The following is a 19,107-nucleotide window of genomic DNA, read 5'->3' on the forward strand; positions in this document are numbered from 1 at the left end:
AAAAAAGAATAATAAAAATGAATTACAATTTCATAAAAGCATCAAGAACTTCATTTTTAAATTGAGTAATTATTAAAGGAAGTTCGTTTTTGAATTGTGATAAATGAATATTAACATCAATAATTTTAGCATCTAAATTATTAACTTTATTTTCTAAATCAGTTATTTTCATTGGAACACCTTCACTAATAGTATTATTAAAGTTATAAACTTTACTTCTTCTTTCAATTTCATCAATTAATTCGGTTCTTAAAATTTCAAAGTGACAAGGAACCATTTCACAAACAGCACTTTTAGCTTTACTAAGTTCAAACCTTAATAATCCCATAACTTTATTTTCTAATTCTGGGTCTAAAAAAGATTTTGTTGTTGATGTAAGTTGTCCATGAAGAATTTTAGAAGATTGTTTTGAAAATCTTTTTTGTTTCATTGGAAATTTTCGAAGCGATTCTTTACGAGATGAATGTGGAGATGAAATTCCTCTTTGAATAATAGTTGATTGTGGAGAATTTGTTGTGTGTACTTTATCAGGTAATATAGTTGAGTTTGATTGAGTTGATGAATTTAGTGGTAGTTGTTTAGTTTGTTGTAAAGGGAGAACATTAAAATTTGGTTTAACTAAAGGAGTTGAAGTAACGTTAGGAGTTTTTGGATTTATTAAAATATGATTAGAAAAATTAGGTTCTAATTCATTAATTTTAGAATGATTAATATCAAGAGGAGAAGTAGTAACATTTACATTTAAACCAGTTTGTTTTTTAAACTGAGTATTTAAAGAATTATTTAAAGAAGAATTTGTTGTAGGACTTTCTGATTTTTTTTCAAATTTAATACTGGAGATGTGAAGAGGAGTATTATCACAACAAGACATTTTAGGTGAAGTTTTATTAATTTCATTATTAAATAATTTTATTTTTTCATCCGAGGTATCACTTTTGTCTAATTGTTTTTGTAAAGGTTTAATATCTGTTTCTTTACTACTATTAACATTTCTTTTTTTTAATGATTTACTTTCAAAAGAATTAAATTTATTTGTTGGTCCACTTAAAGTAATACTCTTTTTTGTTTTACTTTTTAATGAAATAAGTTCTTTGTCAATAGAATTTAAACTTAATGAATTTTCATCTTTTTTTAATGTTTTCTTTCTTGGACTTATAATTTCTTTTGGAATTTTAACACTTAAATTAAAATTCTTTTTTAAATCTTTTTTATTTGGTCTAGGTATTCTTGGATTAAGATCTTCTAAATGAGGTGAATTCTCTCTGGACACTTCTCTTGATGATTCTGTTGATTCAATACTTTTTATTGGTACAAATACTCCACAAGGAGAAACATCTCCATCAGTACTTTCAAGTGTTGAACCATATATTTCTTTTAATTTTTCATCGATAGCTGTATTAACCATATTTTCAACTACTTCTTTTGTCCATCCATTAATTAATGTTTTATAATTATCAATTTCTTTTATTTTTTTTTTAGTAGTTTCTTTTATATTTAAAGTAGTATTTTCTTCTAAACTTAATACTTTTTCATTAAGAATTTGAATATCATTTTTTAATTTTTCAATTGCTTTAAATTGTTCATTAATTAATTCTGTATTTTCAGGTAAACATTCTGTTGTTCCAACTAAAGTATTATCAGGATATGTTCCAATAACATCTGTTTGGTTTTGTTGTTTTATTGTTGTAGAATAAAATGAACGTACTTGTGTTTTACTTATATCGTCTTTATCTAAATATTTAATAGCAAATTTATTATCAGGTAATATTTCAATTTGAGGTATTAAATGATATTTAGCTTGATAAACTGAAACACAAAGATTTAATACTGGTTGGTTATCTTCAACTTGTGTTAAAAATTTATGTCTTTTAAGTTGATTTATTGTTGCTCTTTGTCTACTATTTTTAATAAGACATAATGCAACAAAATTCATTATCTCTTCACTATTTTCCTCTTTATTTTTAAAAGTAGGTGGTGGATGTTTTTTAATTAATTCAAGTATTCTCATTGTAGTTAAATCTTCATATGGTGGTTTTCTTTCTCTTAATTCTAATATAGTAATTCCTAATGACCAAATATCACTTTTTGTAGTAAATGGTTTCTTAAAAACAACTTCAGGTGCCATATATGGTGCTGATCCATACCATTTATCTTCACATAAATCATTTACATGTTTACTAATACCAAAATCAGTAAGTTTAATTTCACAATCATCACTAATTAATATATTTGCTGGTTTAATATCTAAATGAATAATATTTGCATTGTGTAATGCTTCTAATCCATTAACAACTCCTTTAATAATACAAGCAATTGCTTGTTCAGGTAAAGGTGCATTTAATGTTTTAATAATATCTTTTAAACTACCAGCATTACAAAGTTCCATAATAATCCAAACATTATCTTTTTCTGTATACGTTCCTAAATAACTTAATATATTAGGGTGTTTCATTTGTTTAAATGTAATAATTTCTTTTTGAATTGATTCACTTGATGATTTATTTAATTTAATAATTTTTGCAGCAGAAATAAATCTCATTGACTTATGTCTAACTTTCCAAACTTCTCCAAATCCTCCTGCCCCTATAAGAGATATTTTTTCAAATACATTTTCACCAGTCCAATTACCATCAATATCCATATAAGTTGTTTTTCTTGTATTTACACTAATCATTTTTCTATGTGATTTTCTTGTAGAAGGTGTTAAGTTATTTAATGATATTGGTACATTTGACATGAATGACAATATTTTTTTTATTATCTTTTAATTCTTTTAATTTTTTTTTAAATAAAAACAAAAAATAATAAAAACATAAATTTAATAAGAAAATTTAAGAGTTAATTTAATTAAACTACTCCAGCATTTTTTTTCTTTGCATCAGAAACAAAATCCCTAATTTTTTGTTCATTTTTAAGAGAACAAATTAATAAAGCATCATCAGTATCTGCAATAATATAGTCGTTTAATCCTTCTACAACAACGTATTTATTTGAATTTTTATGAATAATACAATTATGACAATTATACAACTCACTTCCATCAGAAACATTTTGCTGTTCATCTTTTTGTTGTAAAGTATGTAATGATCCCCAAGTACCAACATCAGACCATCCAAATTCAGAACAAATTACTGTCACATCATTACTTTTTTCCATTACAGCATAATCAATAGAAATACTAGAACATTTTTCATATGCATTATTAACTGAAGAAACTTCATCAGAAGTATTAAATTTGTCTTTAATATCTTCAAAAAATTGTTCAACTGTTGGAGCAAATTGTTTAAGTTGATTAATTATTGTTTTTGCAGTCCATAAGAAAATACCTGCATTCCAAGCATAATTACCTGAAGCAAGATATTCAAGTGCTTTATCTATAGATGGTTTTTCAACAAATTTAAATACTTCACTAATACTTCCTTCAATAAATTGGTTATTGTTATAATTAATATAACCATATCCTGTTTCAGGTCTTGTTGGTGTCATACCTAAAGTCATTAATTTGTTTGGATGCTTTTCAATAAAAGAAAATGCTTCATTTACAACGTTTATAAACTTTTTTACATTTGTTATTAAATGATCACTTGGTGCAACTATCATTACTCCTTCTGGATCACGTGAATATATCCAATGACTTGCATAAGCAACACAAGGTGCAGTATTTCTTCTATATGGTTCACAAAGAATATTTTCTACTGGAATTTCTGGTAATTGTTCTTGAACTAATTCCCGGTATTGAATTGATGTAACAACAATAAAATTTTTTACAGGAATAATAGATGACAATCTATCAAATGTCATCTGAATAAAAGTTCTTCCAACATGCATGATATCTAAGAATTGTTTTGGTTTACTTTCTCTTGAAAGGGGCCAAAAACGAGCACCAACCCCTCCTGCCATAATTACACAATAACGGTGTTCCATTGAAACTAAAGATCTATAAAATCAATATCTAGTTAATAAATATTCTATTTTTATATACATACTGAAATACCAAAACTAATTTTCTTAGTTTTTCGCAAAAAAAAAAGAATTCATAATAAAAAGGAATTAAATTAGTAATAATAATATACACATATCCACCAATATAATAGAATTTTTTTTCTAAACTGATGAAAAATAAAGCTAAGAATCAAAAGGTTGACAGGGATACCTAAATGAATTGAGAATAGAAAATATCTTTGGATTCGATGGAATAAACATAGAAAGAGGAGAGCGAAAGGCACTAAGAGAAATTTGTAAATTTGCAAGAGTTACAACATTAGAAGAAAGTCCACTATATTTACTTTGTACTTTAAGTATTAATTCTCGAAGATTATTCTCTTCTTCTTTAATAGTTATTTCATGTCCACTTGGAGTAATAATTGAGTCCCAAACGTAAAAATGAATTACTTTTAAAGATTCTTTAATTGTAGTTATTCCTAGTTGAAGAGAATACCCTCGGTCAATTAATAACCATGCTAATGCGTTTGAAAATGACGCTTCTCTATTGCGACATTCATTAATTTGCGATGACTTAACACTTTGTTCTATTGCTTTTAAATGTAATTCTTCTTCATTATAAATACTGACCATTGACTTATCTATCTTGATACTTCTTTCTTTCTTTAATTTTGCTTTATTCACATGGGGTTGAAGGTTAAAACATAATAATGTTGACATTTTAGTGAAAGAATCAGATTCGTAATGTTGGTTTGAAATAGTAAGATTTCTTCCTACTAACACTTTTAATGCATAATTACTTTGTTTTGACGGAAAAATGTCATTTGTCCACCTTCTTTCAATATAAAATAAACAAGAAGTGCATCTGAAAGAGCTTTTTTAGACCGCGATAAAGCCCTACTCATTGAGTTATTCATTGTCAACAACAAGTCTAAATTTCTTTTTAAGTTTAGTTTCTTTTTTTTGTTTCAAAAAATTGTCCTATGGCATCGCTTATTCAATAAGAATAATGAGAACCGTATATTGCTTAGATATAGAAAGTGTTTAGTTCATAACCTAAAACAACACAAAAGTATTATTATTTTTTATGAAACCATTTTAAGTATATAAAATGTAGTTTTATTGATTAACTCAAATCATAACTTTATAATTAACTGATATTTGGGGCTATTTTCATTTAACCGTTAAATTCTAGATTTTGAATATTGAGTGTTATTTCTTCATGACATAATGAAAAACAAAATTTCAATCGAAATATTTTCTGATATTTAAATTTTATAGTTAATTTAAATTATTTAAGAAAAATAAACTTATTATCAATCCTATTTTAGATATATTAAGAAGAGATAAGAATTTAAATTAAATTTTATCTTCAAAAAATATTACAATTATATACTTTAAATTTAAGTTAGTGACTTTTTTTTGGTTTTGATAAACAGATTTTTATTAAACGAAACAGATAGAAATAAGAACAGAAAAAACAAAAAAGTAGTACATATGAATAATAGTACTGACACAAATGATAAAGTCAGCCAAAAGGATGAATTAACGGGGATTATTGTTGAAGACCAAACTGAACAACTTCCATTTGGACTTATGAAATTTCTTTCTAAAGTTGAAGAAATTAAGCATCAACTTATGAGTATTGAAGATAATAATGAGTTAATGAAAATTAAATATGAACGAATAATAAAACAAATGAAAGTGTCAGATGTTAGAAGTTTGTTTCTTTTTATTTTATTTGTAATGCAATAAATTCATTATAAAAGATGATTGTGAAGAATTAAAATTATTAATTCAAAAAATATGCTCAGATGCATTAAGAATAGAAAAAGAATTAGAAGAATTTAAACAAGAAAATGATAATATTAAAAGAGATATTGAATCAAATCCAATTCACCAAGTGGGAGAGAGTGAATTGAGAATTCGAGAAAATCAAATATCTTTCCTTTCTATGAAATTTGTCGTAACAATGAAAAAATCTAGAACACTTCAAGAAAAAATTAAAGAAGGATTAATAAAGAATTACCAGAAACAGGTAAAACTTAGTTTGCATATTGTAAAATTTTTATGTGGTTTTAATTTTATTAAAACTAATTATTAGTTGGTACAAACAATCTTCCTCCAGAACTTCAAACATTAAGTGTTAAAGAAGGAAAGAGATTTCTTCATCAAATGAAACTAAAGAAAGAACCTTCAAAACATATTAATAAAACACAATCCATTAATACTTTGGCATATGTTAAATCAAAACATGACGAAATCATAACTATCATAAGAGGTATTGATGAATTGGCTCAAACATTTGTTGATGCTGCAATATTAGTTGAAATGCAAAGTGAAATGATTAATAATATTTGTGATAACTGTGAACAAGCAAAAGAGTATACTACAGAAGCATTAGTTAATATTAAGAAAGCACAAAGAATCAGAAAACCAAATCGTTTTGTTTGTTTTTTTTTTTATTCTTGTTGTATAAATAATAAAGTTATAAATAATTTTATAGAAAAAATGGTCTATTTTAATTTGTATTTGTCTTATTGTTGTAATATTTCTTATTGTTGTAGGAAGTATACTTCTTCCAATTATTATTAAATCAGCAGAATTTGCACTTGTATAACTAATTTGTTTTTATATTTTGTTATATTAAAATAAAAATAAAACCATAAAGAAAATTTATTTCTACAATATTTGTGGATAAGAAGTATGTTGTGTAACTATTCCTGATCTTTTTTGAGGAATAGGAGGCAAAGACCTTCCAACTGAAGTCTCTGATTTAGTTGAAATTGGTTGATGATGTTGAGAATGGTTTGGTGAAGGGGTTTGAGGGAGAGGTCGATGTATTAGTTGAGGTGTTGGAGTAATAGTATTATCATTGTGAATTGGTTTTACAGGAAGTGGTGGTTTTGAAGGTAAAGGTCCTAAGGTTTGAGTTGTATTTGGTGAATGACTTGGAGAAATAGAGATAGGTTGTGTAGATGATGATGGTTTTTGTTGAACTGGTTGTCCAAATAATATTCGTTGTTTAGGGAGAGGTGGAAGGGGATGTTTTGGGACTCGAGCTGAATTAGTATTAGAAGTATTAGGAAGTTGAGAAGGAGATTGTTTGGGTTGTGGAATAGAGGATTTTCTTGGAATAGAAAGGAATTTTTTTTCTGGTTCATGGGTTTGAGGGAGTTGCATTGTTTTAAAGGAGTTATCATGAACAATATCAAAGACCTCTTTATAATTTTCAATCAAAAATCTAGTACAAGCAAAACATGCACTATTGTTTGAAGAAAGTAAATTAACAACATCAATACCAGTAAATATGTTTACACCAAAAACTAAAAAATTAGAAAATTATTATTATTCAAATTAAATATTAAAAACAAACTGACAGAAATATTTGATACATTCATTTTATTGATTGAAGATGCATCAGCAATTAATCTAAGATAATGAATTAATAATTTTAAAGTTTCATAATATATACTAAAGGAAGATGAGTAAGGATTTTAATAATTTAATATATAAAATACAAACTCTGGAAGAAATGTTAATATGTTTTGAATATTTTTAATTTTTGTTGGATAGAATTTATCATCCATTTGAACTGTAGCAATTATCATATCAGTCTAAAGAATGGGTCTAACTAATAAATAATAAAATATTTAAAACAAACATTTTCATGAGTAACTAATGAATCTGGTAATTCTCTAAAAAATGCCTTTAAAACAGCTGCCACTGTGTGGATATCATATTTAGACAAATCAACTGATTCTCCATTATCATACTTTGCTTTTATAATATTAATATCATTTAATTTTCCAGATATTCTAAATATTCCTTCAGCTTCTATTCGGGATTGCTTTTCGGTTAGATAACTAATAAGTTCATAGACAGGATATGGAACACCATTACATGTTGGCACATTTTCGAGTAATACACCAAAAACTTTTCCCATTAATTATTACAAGTTCATTTTCTTTTACTAAAAAAAATTAATAAAAAAAAAACTAAAAAGGAAAGAAAAAAACTAAGAAACCCCGATTAGAAGGAATGGAGGAGTGTGAAATTAATGGACTTAGTCCTTTTGAAAAAGAAATCACAAAAAAAATGGAAGAGTGTAGTTCCATTGATAACTCAAAGACAGACACTATTGACCAAATAATTTCCATTCCAATTCATAAAATTACATGTTTGTAATTAAATTTCATAGTTATGTAATAATTTTGATAACACTTATTAATATATAGTTATGTCTAATAAAAATTATTTAGATATGATGAAGATTGTATTACTTTATTTAAATGAATGTAAAACTATTTCTTCTGAAAAGTCTAATGAATTATTACATTCACTTCATCTTTCAGTAGTATTATTACCATTATTATTTACTAATGATGAACTTAATCAAAACATTAATATGTTAATAAAACTTTATGATTATGACAATGAAGTTATTTCTTATTATCCTTCAGAAGCAGTTGTTCCAATAATCTTACAATCATTTGATAAGAATAATCTCATCTTAGAGTTACTTGAAAATAAACCACTTTCAAGAGAACAAACTTGTTTATTACTTAAAGATAAACCAAGACAATGTATGTCTTTAATTAATAAATTACCTTATGTTCATTGTTCAACAGAATTTTTTAATAGTCTCAATGAGTCTAGATTCATAGAAATTTTCTTTAAATTATATATTGCTTACTGTCAATTTGGTGAACTTAATAGAAAAAGTAGTACTCCAATCTCAACACATTTATTTGATGATATGGTTTGTAAATTATCAATAAAAAATAGGATAGAATTATTTGACCAATTACCAGAATCACCAATTGAAAATACTGAATTAATGATAAGACGTATTTTTAAGAAGATAGGTGCTGAAGCTTCAGAAGAACAACAACAAGAAATGGAAAAAGTGTTACATTGTGGACCAAAGGAAGTTATAAATTATTTTTTAGAAACTATTATGGCATATCCTAATTTTACTACTACTATAGTAAAAGTTGTTTCAAAGATAGATAAATGGGAAATTGGTTTAATGAATTCAATTGTTTGTAAACGATTTCATGAATTAAATAATGAAATCATTGAAAATTTAGAACGAAAAAAACGATTTGATACTAATGAAAGTGAAGTTGCAAAAATGTTTTCAGAAAGATGTGGAAATGAAATTGAAAAAGGAAGAAATATTGAAATGGTTTTATTTTCTTATCTTGGAGGAATGTGTGAATTTGATGAAGATACATTTAAATGGATTAAAGTTATATTTGAACAGAATGGGTTTGGAGAATGGGTTTATCATATATTAAGTGAAGTTATACGCTTATGTGAAAGATCTAGATGGGTCAATAATTTTGTACAAGAAAAAATTCTTATTGAATTGATTGGTGTGATGGAAATTGAAAGAATGAAATATGAAAAAGATGATTGGTATGATCGTTGGAGTAAAATAGAAAGAAAGTTGATTAAAGGATTAGATTTGTTAAATGAAAAGAATGAACAAACAATCTTTGAGGATATAAAGAAATATTGTAGAAAGATGAAACCAGAAATCATGTGGGAAATTATAAGAAGACTTGAAAAGAAAGGTATGAAGAAAGGTATCAAACCAATCATGGAAAAACAACAAGGAGTTGATGAATTTGAAAATAATGAAAGAATAGTTGTTTGGGAACATTTTTTTAGTATTGATAATGATATATTAGGATTAGAACCAACAGAACTTGAAGTTATAAAAAAATTACAATATGAATGTGATCAAAGGAAAGGGGTAAAAGAAGAAGAATTAAAAAAACAACTTTCAGTTGCAATAAGTAAACTTGAAAAAAAAGAGAAAGTAAATCTAGAACATTTTAGTGTTATTAGAACACAAATTACTAAAAGAAAAGAATTTAATGTACAACATTGCATAGAGGCAATGAGAATGAGAGTAGATTGGTTTTTCAAAGAATGTATTTTTAAAAGAGTAAATATAAGTGGAAAAGAAGCATTGATTACAGCTAAAATAATTGAAACAATGATAGAAAAGAATGTAATGTATGTCAATGGATTTTTATTAATTGATAAGTGCATTGATAATTTCTTTGGTATAGCTTCTGTTGTGTCATTAAGAGAAGCTAAGTTTTGGGGAATATTTATTGGTGACTTAATGAGCTTCGTTCAATCACAAGTTGATACCTTTGACCAAACAGAAGAACAAAGAAAGATAAACTGGCACTATTCAATGGAAAAACTACTTACTAAAGAGAATTTATTGTTCTTACAAAATGATTGGAATACAAAAATAAACCAAATCATTCTCTGTTTGTTAACACAAACCAATACTTATTTCATTAAAATAGGACTTCAATTCTTTGTTGGTAGTTCTTGTGGAATCAAAACTTGCTCAGAAATTAAAAATACTTTGGACCAACTTATCAAACATCCTGACAGTAACATAAGAAAATTAACCAATGCTGCCTTCGACTCTTTAAAATAATTTATTATTTGACATTTTTTTCTTTATTAAAAAAATTTAAATTAAATAAAAAAAAAAACAAAAATTGATAAAACCATTTAACTCATTTAATCAACTTCTTCAATAGTTGGTCCTTTTCCACTTGACTTTGGTTGGGCATTACCTTGTGGAGCAGCTCCAGCACCTGGGAATCCATTTGGCATTCCTCCTGGCATTCCACCAGCAGCTCCAGCTTGTTGATAAAGCTTAGTGAAGATTGGTTGGACTTTTCCTTCAACTTCCTTCATCTTGTTTTCATATTCTTCAGTGGAAGCATTTTGGTTAGCATCAATCCAATCAAGAGTTTCTTTAACAATATTCTCAATAGTGGTCTTATCATCTGCAGCAATCTTATCAGCAAATTGTTCACTAAGAGTGTTCTTAACTGAATAACAGAAATTCTCTAACTTGTTCTTAGCTTCAACTCTTTGTTTCATCTTATCATCTTCTGCCTTGAACTTTTCAGCTTCTGCTACCATCTTGTCAATTTGTTCTTTACTTAATCTGCCTTTATCATTTGTAATAGTAATTTTATTCTTCTTTCCTGTTGTCTTATCTTCTGCTGAAACATTCAAAATACCATTTGCATCAATATCAAATGTAACTTCTATTTGTGGAACTCCTCGTGGTGCTGGTGGTATTCCTGTTAATTCAAATTTTCCAAGTAAGTTACAGTGAGCTGTCATTGATGCTTCCCCTTCAAATACTTGAATTAATACTCCTGGTTGATTATCTGCATATGTAGAGAATACTTGTGATTTCTTTGCTGGAATTGTTGAATTTCTTGGAATCAATGCTGTCATAACTCCTCCTGCTGTTTCAATACCGAGTGTAAGTGGTGCAACATCAAGTAATAATACATCTTCTGTTGCTTTTCCTCCTGTTCCTGTTAATATAGCTGCTTGTACTGCTGCTCCATATGCAACTGCTTCATCTGGATTAATACTTTTATTTGGTTCTTTTCCATTAAAGAAGTCTTGTAATAATTGAACTACCTTTGGAATTCTTGTACTTCCACCAATTAAGACAACATCATCAATTGATCCTTTATCTAATTTAGCATCTTGTAAGACTCTTTCAACTGGTCCAATAGTTGATTTAAATAAATCAATATTTAATTCTTCAAATCTAGCTCTTGTAATAGATGTATAAAAATCAATTCCTTCATATAATTGGTCAACTTCAATGTTTGCTGTAGCAGCACTTGATAATGTTCTTTTTGCTCTTTCACATGCTGTTCTTAATCTTCTAACTGCTCGTGCATTTCCACTAATATCTTTCTTATATTTTCTCTTGAATTCAGCAATAAAATGATTAACAAGTCTATTATCAAAATCTTCTCCTCCAAGATGTGTATCTCCATTAGTTGCTTTAACTTCAAAGACACCATCGTCAATAGCAAGTAATGATACATCAAATGTTCCTCCTCCAAGATCGAAAATAAGAACGTTCTTTTCTCTATCACTCTTTTTATCAAGTCCATATGCAATAGCTGCTGCTGTTGGTTCATTGATAATTCTCATTACATTCATTCCTGCAATTGTTCCTGCATCTTTAGTAGCTTGTCTTTGTGAATCATTGAAATATGCTGGACATGTAATAACTGCATTCTTTACTTCTTTTCCTACAAATGATTCTGCTGTTTCTTTCATTTTAGTTAATACCATTGATGATATTTCTTCTGGTGTAAATTTCTTAACTTCTCCTTTATATTCTACTTCAATTATTGGTTTATCATGTCCATCATCAATGACTTTAAATGACCAATGTTTCATATCATTTTGAATTGCTGGATCACTAAATCTTCTTCCGATTAATCTCTTTGCATCAAAAACAGTGTTCTTAACATTCATTGCAATTTGATTCTTTGCTGCATCTCCAATAAGTCTTTCTGTATCAGTGAATGCAACATATGATGGTGTTGTTCTATTTCCTTGATCATTAGCAATAATTTCAACTCTATCGTTTTGCCAGATACCTACACATGAATATGTAGTACCTAAATCAATACCAACGGCTGGTCCTGTGTATTTACTCATTTAATGATTTAACCAGTACTTGATTCGGTTTATATTTGGTGTTGATTGTATTTCACTATTCAGCAACACGTCATCCTATAACGTGGCTTGAGGGTTTTAAAGGGTTGACAAAGTAGTTTCCAAAAAAGAAAAGTTCCCATCATTTGTATATTTTATATTATTTTCGGTTTGTTTTATCATTTTCCTTTCTTAAAATAATATTCTTTTTGCCACTTTTCTTAGTATTGGTTCCACGTTACCGCCACGAACAGCTGAACAACCCTCTTCTTTTTTTTTTTTAATTTCCTCTAATGATATTTCTTTTTTTTTTAATTTCCTCTAATGATATCCCAAAATAATTCTATATGAGGTTTTTTATTTTGTTATTAAATAACATTATTAAAAAAAAAAAAATAAAAACATCAAAAAAAAGTAATTGGAATAGAAGAGTCACAGATGATTCGTTGATATTAATATTTAACAACTAGTATAGTAAATTGTATTATATTTATTATTTTAAAAGAAAAATCTATAGTAATAGAAGTTAATGAACTTTAAACTAAAAATTTACGTTATCTTAAGAAAATATGTTTGGTAAGAAAAATCAAAAACAACCTGTAGATCCTACTTATGTTTCAGTTATTGATGGTATCAAGAAAATCTATGATGAAAAAATTAAAAAATTAGAGGCTGAATATAAGTATGACTATTTAATCTCACCTCTTATGAGACAGGCTGACTTTGACGCAAAGCCAATGGTTTTATTCCTTGGTCAATATTCTACTGGTAAAACCACTTTTATTAATTATTTATTAAATTATGATTACCCAGGCTCTCATATTGGCCCTGAACCAACTACTGATGGATTTGCAGCTATTATGCATGGACCTAATTCTACTAATATTCCAGGTAATACTTTATGTGTTCAATCAGATAAACCATTTACTTCATTGTCTAAGTTTGGTAATGATTTTATGGCTAAGTTTAATGGATCATTTTGTAATCTTCCACTTCTTGAACATTTAACTTTTATTGATTCTCCAGGTGTTTTATCTGGAGAAAAACAAAGAATTGGTAGATCATATGATTTTAATGAAGTTGTAAGATGGTTTGCTGAAAGAGCTGATATGATTGTACTTGTATTTGATGCACATAAATTAGATATTTCTGATGAATTTAAAGGAGTTATTGAAGCTGTTAAGAAACATTCTGAAAAAATGAGACTTGTATTGAATAAAGCAGATTCTATTGATTCACAACAATTAATGAGAGTTTATGGTGCTCTCATGTGGTCACTTGGTAAAGTTATGCAAACACCAGAATGTCTTAGAGTTTATGTCTCTTCATTTTGGGATCAACCATTTAAAGAATCATTATTTACTGGATTATTTGAAAAAGAACGTGATGATTTAATGTATGATCTTCATGCATTACCAAAACAAGCTACTGTTCGTAAAGTTAATGAATTATGTAAACGTGCACGATTAGCTAAAACAAATGCATATATTACATCATATCTTCGTGAACAAATGCCAACATTTGGTAAAGATAAGAAGAAGGCAGAATTATTAAAGGATTTGAATACTGTTTTCAATACTGTTATGAAAAGATATAATTTAGCTATTGGTGATTTCCCACCAATTGATGTGTATAGAGAACGATTAGAAAATTGTGATTTTTCTAAGTTCCCTAAATTAGACTTAAGAGTGGTTAATGCAGTTGATGATGCTCTTGGAACTCAAATTCCATTATTATTGAAAAAATTCCCAATGGAAGATGATTTATCAACTCATACTAATCCATTTGAAGTTTCAAGTAACTTTGAAAAATGTTGTATTACTCTTGATGTTAGTGAAGATGAAATGAATTCATATCAAAAAGAATTTGATAAATTACCAAAGAATGAAGTTGGTAAAGTACTTGGTAAAGATTGTTTTGCACCATTAATGGCTAGTGGAGCAGATAAGAAGGATCTTCAAAAGATTTGGTCAATTGCAGATTCAGGAAAGGAAGGAGCATTAAATGCACATCAATACATTCTTGCAAAGGCATTAGTTAGAACATTATTACAATCAGGAGGATATCCTGATAATCTTCCACCAGTTGAATAAAATACTTATTAGTAGAAATAAGACATTCTCTTCACTCTAATTATTTATCTATTTTTTTTTAATAAATAAAACTATAATTTAATTAAGACTTCTTTAAGTTTTAAAAAGAAAACTTAAAAAAATAAAAAGATGATTCAATCATTTCTTATTTCAATATTTATCATTACATTAGTTAATGGTCAATGTGTTATTAAAGATTATCAGGGGACTATTAACGAAAATAGTTTTTATCCGCAAGGTTGCCTTACTTCAAGTACAAATTTAGTTATTAATACAGATCAATTGACATTAGTGTTTGGAATTGATATTAATGTTGAATCAATAACAGTCATCGGGAATATAGAGAAAATTGACATGACACAGAAGTCATTAATAACTAATAATTTTATTGTTGAAAAAAATGGTTCATTAACAATTATCAATTCATCTGTTTTATCTCTTGGAAATGTTATGATGAAAAATTGTAATTTAATTGTTAATGAAGGGACTAAAAGTATTACTATAAAAAGTGGTGTATTAAATTATATTAATGTTATTGCTTCAAATTTGGTGCTTGGTAATTCTAATAAAGACAATTCATTAATTATTAATGATGGAAGTGCTATACTTTCTGAAGATATAAAATTAAATGAAGTAGAAGTATTAAATTTAGCTATGGAATGCAGTACTTTACATTTTGCAAGTACCAAATCTATTGAACTTAAAAAAACATTAAAGGTAAATACATTACTTACAGTAGAAACAATAAGTTCAGGAATATTATTTATTTCTAATATTTTATCAAACTCTGAAATTAAAGTAAACCAAATAACATTTCCAACATATGGAGATACAGTAATTGTAGCAACATATATAATTTCTAAGATAAACATTATTGGCGTACATTCATATTGTAGAAATCATATTTATGCAAGTTCTTCTGTTGATTGTGATAAATATACAAGATATTTTAATCCTGATGCTAAATGTACTATTCTTGAACTTAAAGATTCAATGACTACTCATGATTATTTAAATGATAATACTGTTTATTGTCCATGTGGTTCAAATGATGAAGACCTTAAATATTGTAATTATGATTTTACAAAATTAAATGTTAATGACTATACCGGAAAATTTGATCCAGCTAAAGATGGATATCCAAAAATTAATAAAATTATTCTTGGAAATATTCATGTTAATATAGTAGTTGATGGTCTTATTGTTTCAATCATTGAAGGTTCAACTAAAAGTACAGCTAATCTTATTAACTCAAATATTAATGAATATCTTATTTCTATTGGACATGGTACTTATTATTTTAATGGTTCATTTACACTACAACAAACATCAAATGATAATTCACTAATATTTTTTAAAGAAGCTGAAATTAAACAAGGAGTATTTGAAAGTATTGAATTTAAAGAAAATGGTATTATTTCTACAGAAGGAAAGGTTGAAGTTGGACAACTTATTTATCATAAAAAAGTATTTGTAGGACAAGACAATAGTTATACTGAAACAAGAGTATCACAACTAGGTATTTTTGATCAAAATGATAGAGGAATTATATTAAGAAGAAATGCAAAATTTATTTTTGGGAATGCATTTTATTATAAAAGTTATTCATCTCAATATACTTTATTCGATGGTTATACTTCTAATTTCGAATTTACTCAATTAACTGATGGTTCTGCTCATTTTGCATGTAACAATAGTGTTGTATTTGTTTCAATTAAAGATAAATATACAGGGGATTGTCAAAGGTCATTACCTCTTTGTTGTCTAAAAAAAGGGTTAACGTCACCAATTGATATAACAAATAATTATAATTATGAAATAGGTTTATTTCAAAATTGTCCTTATAATGGTATGAGAGTTAGTTTAGAACAATTAACGGGAAATATTATTTTTTCAAAGAGTTATTATAATTATTCAATGATTTTAGGAAATGAAAATATTGTATTAAGTTTTGATACACTAGATAAAACAAAAGATATTAATATTAAATATATTTCTGGTGTTGGAGAAATTGTAATTGATAATTCATATCTTAATAGTTATTATATTGATCAAATTAAAAAACTTACTGTTATAAATACAGATATTAATTCAATTGATACAAATTATCTTATTTCATCAGGAGTAGTTAATATAAATAATGGTTTAATTAATACTGAATGGCATAAAAGTACTAATTCATTGTTAAGGTCTTCAGAATTAACTATTTCTAAAATGGTTGATGAAACATTAAAGTCTTCTTTTATAAAAGGAGATAATGAAATCGATAAATCTATTATTTATTCATCTCAAATCTCTAACTCAATTAATTCTTTTCCTTCTACTTATAAATGGGCTTGTTTAAATTCTATTTTAATTTTATCTACTCAAACATTTAATGATAATTTATGTCCCTTAATTCAATGTACTATTAACTCAAATAAAAATGAATTCTTAACTGAATATAATTATAATAAAAATACTCCATGTTCATCAACTTCATGTTCATTTTGTTCATTTATTATTAACGGTCAAATAAAATATGATTTTTATTATATTAATAAAGGTATTTATTTAAATCCTGATAGTACTCTCTCATTAGCTACACCAAAATCTTTATTCACTTCACCTTTAGTAATAACTACACAAATGAATTCAGTTATTACAAGTGTAGATGATGAACCATCTATTTCATTACCTTCTTTAAAAATTTTTTCAAATGGTAATTTAACACTAAAAGGAAAACAAATAGTTGAAACAATTCAATGTACTTCTGGAACAATTATAATTGAAGGAGAAATTACATTATATGGATCTAGTAATTGTTCATATTTCATTAAAGAAGGACATAAATTAATAATCAATTCATTTTTTGATACTGTTTTATATAATGAAGGAACTGTTATTTTTAAAACAATTCCAAAAACATTACATGCAAAAGTAAAATTAGCTACATCAATAATAACTTCTATTAGTGCACTATATTTTGATTCTTTAGAAATAGTTGATAAATTAGAAACATGTCAAAAATTATATGATATCACTACAACATCTGTTAATTCTAAACAAGAAATGGAATTTTTTGATATTTTTAATGGGAAGGCGTCATGTAATAACGCTGAATCATGGATATGTAAAAAAGGAATTCAGTGGTATGTATGCTCAGGCAATACTGTAAAAATTCCAGAAAATCCATGTACTTCTAATATAAATGGTATTTTTGAAATAAGTTGTACACTTGATTTTAGTGAGTATGATCAAACATCATATAACTATGATAATGGGTTAATTACAAATATTATTAATTATCCTCCTAATTTTATATTTGGAGGTGATCAATTAACTATCACCCAATTAATAGTTTCAAAAGACTTAACAATAAGTAAAGGTAATTCTGTTTCAGTTTGGGGAGATGCAGTACTTACAGTTAATAACGTACAGTCATTAACAGTATATCAAACTGGACCATCTCTAGAATTAACATTAAAAAATGTAACGATTAAATACATTGAAATGTCAGACAGTTCTATAAACAGTAAAGAACCAATTAATATTATAGATGGTTTATTAACTCATATGTCTATTGATAACGATGTTGAAATTTATAATAGTTTAATTTTAAATAATCAAATACTTACAAATAATTATTATCATATAATAGCAGGTAAATTAACTACAAAAGAATGTATTGTAGTTGTTAACAGTATTACTGATTGCAAATTAATTGCACAATCAAATGTAAAAGATGCTTTTATTATTGATTCAATGGATTCTGTTTATTTGAGATATGCAAATACTCATTTATTTGCTTGTCCAGATAATAAACAACCACCAATACAATTAACATGTACAATAACAGGAGAAGGTAAAATCAGTTATTCTAACGCTAGTTATTCATCACCATTTTGTCCTTGTAAATCAAATGAATGTTTATTAAACTTTAATGATGAAAATATAACAGAGTTAAATGATATTGAAGGATATGTTGAATCTATTACATTAACATCTTCAATTAAAAAAATCACTGGTAAGGATGTTATTATTTCACAACTATCGATGGAGAGTGGAAGTATTGAAATGACAGGGTCAATTGGAACATTAAATACAAAAGAAGTAGAGATTATATCTAATAATCTTATTATCAAATCATTAGTTGGAACGAAAGTTAAAATAGCTGGAACAGTTACATCAGAAAATTGGCCTATAACATATCCAATAACTATAAATGGTCAACTTATTGTAAATGGAACAATAGACCTTGAACCAAATGGGTTAATTGATCTAATACAGGGAAGTATTTCAATAGAAAAAAGAGCTAAAATTTCATTTAATGGTGGTAGTCTTTATATTCCAAATAAAAATGAAACAATTTTATCAGAAGTAAGTATTATGTCATTTGATTCAAAGACAGATATTTATGTAGATGGGTTGGATGGAATTATATTTCCTTTTACTTGTGGAAAGGCAAACAATTTAGAAAATATTAACATAATAAATCGTAAAAAGAAAAGTGAACTGGGAGAGACCTACCATGCATATTTTGTATGTAATAAGTATATTGCATTTG

At 26.6% G+C, this 19,107-nt stretch overlaps 9 protein-coding genes across 9 annotated transcripts in view, besides 23 other annotated features; 4 read left to right on the plus strand and 5 right to left on the minus strand.

Moving 5' to 3' along the window:
* Positions 1-19: part of a sequence feature (AT_rich) that runs on past the window's edge.
* A 3-nt stretch (positions 20-22) lies between these two features.
* EDI_315790 (serine/threonine protein kinase sid1, putative) lies at positions 23-2,737 on the minus strand (the record flags this gene model as incomplete). Its single annotated transcript, XM_001735274.1, has 1 exon — positions 23-2,737. The coding sequence occupies one exon, from the start codon at positions 2,735-2,737 to the stop codon at positions 23-25; it is 2,715 nt and encodes a 904-aa protein (XP_001735326.1).
* Positions 883-918: a sequence feature (AT_rich).
* Positions 1,180-1,214: a sequence feature (AT_rich).
* Positions 1,433-1,478: a sequence feature (AT_rich).
* Positions 2,497-2,519: a sequence feature (AT_rich).
* Positions 2,738-2,744: 7 nt separating the features above from the next.
* Positions 2,745-2,852: a sequence feature (AT_rich).
* EDI_315800 (mannose-1-phosphate guanylyltransferase, putative) lies at positions 2,848-3,924 on the minus strand (the record flags this gene model as incomplete). The annotated part of the gene is made up of 1 exon (XM_001735275.1): positions 2,848-3,924. The coding sequence occupies one exon, from the start codon at positions 3,922-3,924 to the stop codon at positions 2,848-2,850; it is 1,077 nt and encodes a 358-aa protein (XP_001735327.1).
* A 201-nt stretch (positions 3,925-4,125) lies between these two features.
* On the minus strand, positions 4,126-4,662 carry EDI_315810 (uncharacterized protein; the record flags this gene model as incomplete). The annotated part of the gene is made up of 1 exon (XM_001735276.1): positions 4,126-4,662. The coding sequence occupies one exon, from the start codon at positions 4,660-4,662 to the stop codon at positions 4,126-4,128; it is 537 nt and encodes a 178-aa protein (XP_001735328.1).
* Positions 4,663-5,206: 544 nt separating this feature from the next.
* Positions 5,207-5,349: a sequence feature (AT_rich).
* Positions 5,350-5,439: 90 nt separating this feature from the next.
* EDI_315820 (syntaxin, putative) lies at positions 5,440-6,562 on the plus strand (the record flags this gene model as incomplete). The annotated part of the gene is made up of 4 exons (XM_001735277.1): positions 5,440-5,662; positions 5,712-5,990; positions 6,071-6,390; positions 6,449-6,562. 4 exons carry the CDS (start codon positions 5,440-5,442, stop codon positions 6,560-6,562), a joined length of 936 nt encoding a protein of 311 aa, XP_001735329.1.
* Positions 6,417-6,455: a sequence feature (AT_rich).
* Positions 6,563-6,570: 8 nt separating the features above from the next.
* Positions 6,571-6,605: a sequence feature (AT_rich).
* Positions 6,606-6,624: 19 nt separating this feature from the next.
* EDI_315830 (Rho GTPase-activating protein, putative) lies at positions 6,625-7,888 on the minus strand (the record flags this gene model as incomplete). Its single annotated transcript, XM_001735278.1, has 4 exons — positions 6,625-7,268; positions 7,319-7,416; positions 7,468-7,559; positions 7,607-7,888. 4 exons carry the CDS (start codon positions 7,886-7,888, stop codon positions 6,625-6,627), a joined length of 1,116 nt encoding a protein of 371 aa, XP_001735330.1.
* Positions 7,270-7,313: a sequence feature (AT_rich).
* Positions 7,437-7,462: a sequence feature (AT_rich).
* Positions 7,578-7,601: a sequence feature (AT_rich).
* Positions 7,724-7,751: a sequence feature (AT_rich).
* Positions 7,889-7,917: 29 nt separating the features above from the next.
* Positions 7,918-7,968: a microsatellite.
* A 15-nt stretch (positions 7,969-7,983) lies between these two features.
* On the plus strand, positions 7,984-10,414 carry EDI_315840 (uncharacterized protein; the record flags this gene model as incomplete). Its single annotated transcript, XM_001735279.1, has 2 exons — positions 7,984-8,122; positions 8,181-10,414. The coding sequence occupies 2 exons, from the start codon at positions 7,984-7,986 to the stop codon at positions 10,412-10,414; spliced, it is 2,373 nt and encodes a 790-aa protein (XP_001735331.1).
* Positions 10,405-10,480: a sequence feature (AT_rich).
* Positions 10,481-10,500: 20 nt separating this feature from the next.
* EDI_315850 (heat shock cognate 71 kDa protein, putative) lies at positions 10,501-12,471 on the minus strand (the record flags this gene model as incomplete). Its single annotated transcript, XM_001735280.1, has 1 exon — positions 10,501-12,471. The coding sequence occupies one exon, from the start codon at positions 12,469-12,471 to the stop codon at positions 10,501-10,503; it is 1,971 nt and encodes a 656-aa protein (XP_001735332.1).
* Positions 12,472-12,821: 350 nt separating this feature from the next.
* Positions 12,822-12,870: a sequence feature (AT_rich).
* Positions 12,871-12,950: 80 nt separating this feature from the next.
* Positions 12,951-12,972: a sequence feature (AT_rich).
* Positions 12,973-13,037: 65 nt separating this feature from the next.
* EDI_315860 (EH domain-containing protein, putative) lies at positions 13,038-14,561 on the plus strand (the record flags this gene model as incomplete). The annotated part of the gene is made up of 1 exon (XM_001735281.1): positions 13,038-14,561. The coding sequence occupies one exon, from the start codon at positions 13,038-13,040 to the stop codon at positions 14,559-14,561; it is 1,524 nt and encodes a 507-aa protein (XP_001735333.1).
* Positions 13,247-13,271: a sequence feature (AT_rich).
* Positions 14,562-14,598: 37 nt separating the features above from the next.
* Positions 14,599-14,647: a sequence feature (AT_rich).
* Positions 14,648-14,690: 43 nt separating this feature from the next.
* Positions 14,691-19,107, plus strand: part of EDI_315870 (uncharacterized protein) — a gene marked incomplete at both ends in the record, with an annotated part of 5,346 nt that continues 929 nt past the window's right edge. Inside the window, one exon of the mRNA XM_001733234.1 lies at positions 14,691-19,107. This exon is cut by the window's right edge and continues 929 nt beyond it. Within this exon, the coding sequence (XP_001733286.1) occupies positions 14,691-19,107 (4,417 nt within the window).
* Positions 16,537-16,557: a sequence feature (AT_rich).
* Positions 17,002-17,022: a sequence feature (AT_rich).
* Positions 17,074-17,120: a sequence feature (AT_rich).
* Positions 18,139-18,200: a sequence feature (AT_rich).

The sequence above is a fragment of the Entamoeba dispar genome, genomic scaffold (genome assembly GCF_000209125.1).
Source record: "Entamoeba dispar SAW760 scf_1105229459009 genomic scaffold, whole genome shotgun sequence".
In the NCBI taxonomy this organism is placed as follows: Eukaryota; Evosea; order Mastigamoebida; family Endamoebidae; genus Entamoeba; species Entamoeba dispar.